This window comes from Palaemon carinicauda, chromosome 38 (assembly GCF_036898095.1).
Source record: "Palaemon carinicauda isolate YSFRI2023 chromosome 38, ASM3689809v2, whole genome shotgun sequence".
Classification (NCBI taxonomy): Eukaryota; Metazoa; Arthropoda; class Malacostraca; order Decapoda; family Palaemonidae; genus Palaemon; species Palaemon carinicauda.
Window position 1 is genome coordinate 3341773 of NC_090762.1, and position 7500 is coordinate 3349272.

Genomic DNA, 7500 nt, shown 5'->3' on the forward strand with positions numbered 1-7500 from the left:
CATAAGATTTATTGGTTTCATATATTAACTGAAGAAATTCACTTGCCATTAGAATTAACTGCCTGCCTAGTATTACGAACAGGATAGAATTGTCCAGGGCGATCTGAATGCAGTGTTTAACGATGTATCTCTTCGCTTTAAAAATGAATTATTCAAAACAAAATATGCACCAACATAAGATTTATTGGTTTCATATATTAACTGAAGAAATTCACTTGCCATTAGAATTAACTGCCTGCCTAGTATTACGAACAGGATAGAATTGTCCAGGGAGATCTGAATGCAGTGTTTGATTAACGATGTATCTCTTCGCTTTAAAAATGAATTATTCAAAACAAAATATGCACCAACCTTAGATTTATTGGTTTCATATATTAACTGAAGAAATTCACTTGCCATTAGAATTAACTGCCTGCCTAGTATTACGAACAGGATAGAATTGTCCAGGGAGATCTGAATGCAGTGTTTCATTAACGATGTATCTCTTCGCTTTAAAAATGAATTATTCAAAACAAAATATGCACCAACATAAGATTTATTGGTTTCATATATTAACTGAAGAAATTCGCTCGCCAGTAACTCTGGGATTTAGCGAGAAAACAAAGGATTTTTTTTTTACTTGTTTGCCATCTATTTTTGAGAAAATAAACAAATGTATTTTTGGTTTTATAATTCTTCGATTACAAATTTTAAAATTAGTTACGTTTTTTTAATCTTCGTATTTTCAATCGATTAAGCAATATCCATAATATACAACTTTGCCAAAAGCGAGGTCTATAGGCCTTGGCCAAAATCTCTCTTTCAAGCGAATCACAAATGTATATTTGGTTTTATAATTCTTCGATTACAAATTTTAAAATTAGTTACGTTTTTTAATCTACTTCGTATTTTCAATCGATGAAGCAGTATCCATAATATACAACTTTGCCAAAATTGAGGTCTATAGGCCTTGGCCAAAATCTCTTTTCAAGCGAATCACAAATGTATATTTGGTTTTATAATTCTTCGATTACAAATTTTAAAATTAGTTACGTTTTTTTAATCTACTTCGTATTTTCAATCGATGAAGCAGTATCCATAATATACAACTTTGCCAAAAGCGAGGTCTATAGGCCTTGGCCAAAATCTCTTTTTCAAGCGAATCAATACGCTCGGAAGTAATAGCAATACACTCTGACCTTTTATATGTCATGAATACAATGAGCTATGACCGATCGAAATCATTAATTGTAAACATAAAGTTATTTCTAGCGAATACAAATCAAGTAAGAATTGTTCTTTTGGTGAAACGTTCATAAACCACAGAAAATAGTAACTCGAGGTTCGATGGTCTGCTTTGTCTTTTCATGCAGTTGAATACTCGAACCAATTTGCATTTAGTGGCATATGATTTGGAAAAAAAACAATTTATTTTATTAGGGAAATGAAGACCCTTCCCAAGTTTGATGAATTTTCCAACTTCATGCAATAAAGTTTAGCGATGTTCGCGTGTTTTTAATTTGCTCATTGCATCATACAATTAAGGTAAATTTCTGAATTTCGCAAAAGATATAAATTTTGTATTGTCTTTTCGGTTTGGCTATGCATTTAGTACATTAAGATTATTCTTCAAGATGTAGGTCTAATATCTATACATATGTTCTTTTAGTCCCTACTCTACACGCTTACTAGTAAGATCTATTGGTAATATTCACATTAGCTCTTTTTTCTTATTTAGTCCTATGGGCTGCTTCCTATCAGCTATGTACTCTTTCCAATAGTGAGACCTATGCAAGTTTCATTGAATAAAATTCCTAAGACCACGGTTAGGCTGGTCTTAGTGTTCATACACATTTTCTCGATAATTCGCCAGAAATCTCAAGTACATTTTCAAAATATATGAAAGTACAGAGTCGTGAGTAAGTAGCCTATATATTTTCTTTTATACAAACGAGTCACTTTCTCAGGCGAACGAATGCCTCATATGCCTTACATGCCTTATATGTATATTTCTACATTTGTTCAACCACTGTTATCTAGTGAGACTTAATAGCTATGGTAAACAGATCTGGGAAAAGGACCCTCCAAAATCAAATTGATGTTCTCTGTCTCAGATGGTGCTTTTTTCTCTTTTTTCTCTTTTTTTTATTTAAAAACCCTCAATACAGCCCTTCTCTCTTTATATATAGTAATGTTCATACATAGCTTTCGTCTATCTATCTATCTAACAAGGCACTTCCCCACTTTGGGTGGATAGCCGACATTAAAAAATAAAACAGAACAAAAAGGGACTTTTCTTCTCTTCGCTCCTCCCAGCCTGACAATGGATTCACCCAAGTATGGTTGGTACTGTTAAGGTGGTACAGCCCACTCTCCCCTGTTATTTAAAGGTTTTTCTTTAAAGGTATAAGGCCGCTCATGAATCGCAGGGGCAAGGGACAGTGACATTGCAATAGCAAGTAGGACAATGCCCTAGAGACTGTTCATATACACATAATATCAGCGCCCATGTCCCATCTCCACCCAAGCTAGGACCAAGGAGAGCCAGGCAATGGCTGCTGATGACTCGGCAGATGACCTATAGGCTCCCCCAAACCCCCCCTCCATAGCTCACAAGGGTGGTAAGGTTGCAGCAACCAAAGAAACTAAAGAGTTTGAGCGGGACTCGAATCCCAGTCTGGCGTCCACCAGTCATGGACGTTACCACATCGGCCACCACAACCCTTCATATACTGAATCCCCTATTGCCGCTACCTCAGTGGTCACTGGGGTGACCGCAGGAAGCAGCAGGGCCTATCAGAACTGCGTCACAATTGCTCGCCATTCATTCCTATTTGTAGCACGCTCTTTTACCTCTAACATCTATCCTCCTATCACTCAGAGCTTTCCACCTCAACCCTTGTCCTTCCTCTTGTACATCTCCCATCAACTCTTGCACTCATCACCTTCTTCAGCAGACAGGCATTTTCCATTTTCTCTATATGGCCAAACCACCTCAACACATTCATATCCACTCTAGCTGCTAATTTCTTACACCCGTTCTCACCCTCACTACTTCGTTCCTAACCCTATTTAATCGAGATCGACCAGCCATATTCCTCAGACACTTCATCTCAAACACATTCAATTTCTGTCTCGCCACCACTCCCATGTCCCACAACTCTGATCCATACATCACAGTTGGTACAATCACTTTCTGATACAGAACTCTTTACATTCATTCCTAACCCTCTATTCTTTACCACTCCCTTCACAGCCCTTAACACTTTACATACTTCATTCACTCGGTGACGTACATCTGCTTCCACGCCACCATTTGTAGCAATAACAGACCCCAAATACTTGAACCAATTTACTTCAAGTAACTCTCTGGTTGACATGACATTCAACCTAGCACCACTCTCCATTCTAGTGCATCTCATAACCTTACTCTTATATACATTAACTCTCGACTTCCTTCTCTCATACACCTTCCCAAACTCTGTCACTAATCCACCCAGCTTCTCCTCCGACTCTGCAACTAATACAGTATCATCCGCAAACAACAACTGATTCACTTCCCACTCATGATCAATCCCATGTATCAGTTACAATCCTTGACTAAGCACTCGAGCATTTACTTCTCTCATAGCTCCATCAACAGACAAATTGAACATCCATGACGACATCACACATACTTGACTCGGCCACACTCACTGGAAACCACTCGCTCACTTCATTTCCTATCCTAACATATGGTTTACTGCCTATGTATAAACTCTTCACTGCTTGCACTAACCTTCCACCAATTCCATTCCATATAACCTCATCACATTCCAAAATGCTCACTCACTTCATTTCCTATCCTAACACATGCTTTACTGCATATATATAAACTCTTCACTGATTGCACCAACCATTGACCAATTCTATATAACCTCATCACATTCCAAAACGCTTCGCTATCAACTCTTATCATTAGCTTTCTCCAAATCTGTAAATGCAACATACACCTTACCTTTTGCTAAATAATTCTCGCCTATCTGCCTCACTAAAAATCTGATCCATACATCCCCCTCCTATTTGTATTATGACATTTTAATTATATACGTAAAATAAACACACATACTTATTATAGCCTCGTAAAAAACAGGAAAATATATTAGTGCACCATTTCAAGTCAAATAGTAGTCATTTAAACACACTTTAGACAGCTATTTTTTTCAGAGATATTTACCATGGATATTTTTCAAGTCTGTCTGAGGGTGTATGTAGGTGAATAGGAAGAGGGGGTTTGATGGTTAAGGGATGAAATTAAACTAATTGGAGTTTTAACTTTCAAGAGACTTTTTGTATTATCCAGGTAGAATACTGCACATTATAATGTGATTTATTGCTTTTGTCATTATTCCCACGATCATCACTATCTCTACTTTTTAGGTTCACCTCCACTCATCGATACTCCGACCTGTGTCATTCCGGACTTTGATCCTAATCATCCCAGTATAGTACAGTTTCGCGAAAGGAAAACGGAGCCGAAAGAAGTGAGTATATAGAACATTCCTTCACTTATACATTAGATCTATACCTATTCAAAAGTTTTATAACATAAGCTATCGTACATATAGCTAATATGCACTCTCAAACCTAGTTGGCATGTTTTGTAGCTTTTGACATTTCATCTGCTAACCTCTTTTAACAGTTTTGAAGGGTACTTTTCAATATCAGATTTTAAGTTTTCACAGACCTGTTTCAAATTTATCCTTGGTGCTAAAATGGACAGAATAAGTAAGCCTTGAACATATAGTTATAAAAAAAAAAGTCATTTGATTTAGTGTTAATGTCTTGACAAATAATATGTGTGCAATTGGCAATTATATTTTTGCTCAAATGTAGGTCTTTCTGTTGGAACTTTTAAATTGCAATTGCAGTGTATTTTCTAATATGCGTCTCGATGCTGTATGACCTTCCTAGACCCAATGCTTGCTTACTTCGTTGGAAATCTACTTGTCCGGTTGCACTCCGCAAGAAAAGGTTTAAGCCAAGTGCCAATGACAAAAAATAATTTTCCTAAACTAATAATCTTTAAATGTAGTAGAGAGATAAAAATGAAATACTTATCAAGTTAGTAATACATGAATTATAATAAAAAGCAGGGTAAGTCATTTATCTCGAAATGAGTTTGCTTAAGGAAGAGCTAGTGTATACGTAGTGCATGTCATCTGCTTCAGCTCTTTACTGCCACGATTATAGGAATGTGATAACTGGTGTTCCTCAGGGTAGTGTTCTTGGCCCATTACTTTTCACACTATATACGCATGACAAGTTGTTTGGCCTAGAAAACAAGCTCGTTGCATATGCAGATGATGGTACTCTCTTTGCATCAGTTCCATCTCTTGAATGTAGATCTGGAGTTGCTGAATCCCCTAATAGAAATTTAGCGGAAATTAGTGCATGGTGCAAATTATGGGGTATGAATTTGAATCCTAAAAAAACTCAAAGTATGATTGTAAGTAGGTCAAGGACAGTGGCTCCTCAACATCAGGATCTCAGTATTGATAATGTTTCTTTAACTTTGTATGACTTGAAATTTTAGGTGTGATTCTCGACAGCAAATTTACTTTTGAGAAACACATTAGGTCTATCTTCAATTGCACAAAAGATTGAGAAAGTGTAAAGATTTTCTGTGACCAATCGATTCTGAAGAAGTGTTTTAATTCTTTCATTCTACCTTGTTTCGAGTATTGTTCTCTTGTCTGGTCTTAAGCTGCTGATTCTCATCTTAATTTGTTGGGCAGGAACTCACTGTCTATTAAGTTTCTTATTCCTGATCTAGATATTAATCTTTGGCACCATCGTCCAACTAGTTCATTATGCATGTTGCATAAGATTTTTCATAACTCTGAGCATCCTTTACATTCAGATCTGTCTGGACAGTTCCATCCTGTTCGTATTATTAGGCATGCAGTTAATACTCATAGTCAGGCCTTCTCCATCATGAGGCTCAATACTACACAGTATTCTAAAAGTTTTATTCCAGCTGTGACCCAGTTGTGGAATAATCTTCTTAATCGGGTAGTTGAATCAGTAGAACTTCAAAAGTTCAAAGTTGCAACAAATGTTTTTATGTTGAACAGGCTGACATAAGTCTTTTTATAGTTATATATAAATTACCTGTTTTAATGTTCTAAATGTTTTTTTAATATATTCTATTTTAATTTTTCATTACTACTTATATCGTTTATTTATTTCCTTATTTCCCTTCCTCACTGGGCTATTTTTCCTGTTGCAGCCCTTGAGCTTATTAGCATTTTGCTTTTCCAACAAGGGTTTTAGATTGGCTAGTAATAATATATATATATTTATATATATATATATATATATATATATATATATATATATATATATATATATATATATATATATATATATATATATATATATATATATTGTATGTACATATATATATGTATATATATGTATGTATATACATATATGTATATATATGTATATATATATATATGCATGTATATATATGTATATATATATACACGCATATATATATATATATATATATATATATATATATATATATATATATATATATATATTTATATATGTGTGTATATATGTATGTATATATATGTATATATACATGTATATACAGTACATGTGTGTATATATATGTATTTATATATAGCCATCCGTTGAGATACTACTACTAGAGAGTTATGGTGTCCTTTGACTTGCCATACAGTACTACATTGGATCCTTCTCTCTGGTTACGGTTCATTTTCCCTCTGCCTACACATACACCGAATAGTCTGGCCTACTCATTGGATATTCTCCTGTCCTCATGCACCTGACATCGCTGAGATTACCAAACAATTCTTATCCACCTAAGGGGTTACTGCACTGTAATTGTTCAGTGGCCACTTTCCTCTTGGTAAGGGTAGAAGAGACTCTTTAGCCATGGTAAGCAGCTCTTCTAGGAGGACACTCCTAAATCAAACCATTGTTCTCTTGTCTTGGGAGTACCATAGCCTCTGTACCATGGTCTTCCACTGTCTTGGGTTAGAGTTCTCTTGCTTGAGGGCACACTCGGGACACTATTCTATCTAATTTCTCTTCCTCTTGTTTTGTTAAAATTTATGTAGTTTATATAGGAGATATTTATTTTAATGCTGTGACTCTTCTTAAAATATTTTATTTTTCCATGTTTCCCTTCCTCACTGGGCTATTTTCCCTGTTGTAGCCCTTGGGCTCATAGCATCCTGCTTTTCCAGCTAGGGTTGTAGCTTAGCAAGTAATAATAATAATAATAATAATAATAATATACTGTGTGTGTATATATACATACATATATACTGTATATATATGTTTTATATATTTATTTATAAATATACTATATATATATATATATATATATATATATATATATATACTCACATAAAACATATATATACAGGTATATATACAGTATATATATTACCATATATATGTATATGTATATATATACATAAATATATATATATATATATA

General features: G+C 34.7%; 1 protein-coding gene across 5 annotated transcripts in view; it reads left to right on the forward strand.

The window, feature by feature from the left end:
- LOC137630378 (uncharacterized) overlaps positions 1-7500 on the forward strand; it is a 209845-nt gene that overhangs the window by 117891 nt on the left and 84454 nt on the right. For all 5 annotated transcript variants that reach the window (XM_068361818.1, XM_068361817.1, XM_068361816.1 and 2 more), the window contains one exon: positions 4399-4502. In XM_068361818.1, coding sequence (XP_068217919.1) covers positions 4399-4502 — 104 coding nt within the window. The remainder of the gene's footprint in view (positions 1-4398; positions 4503-7500) is intronic.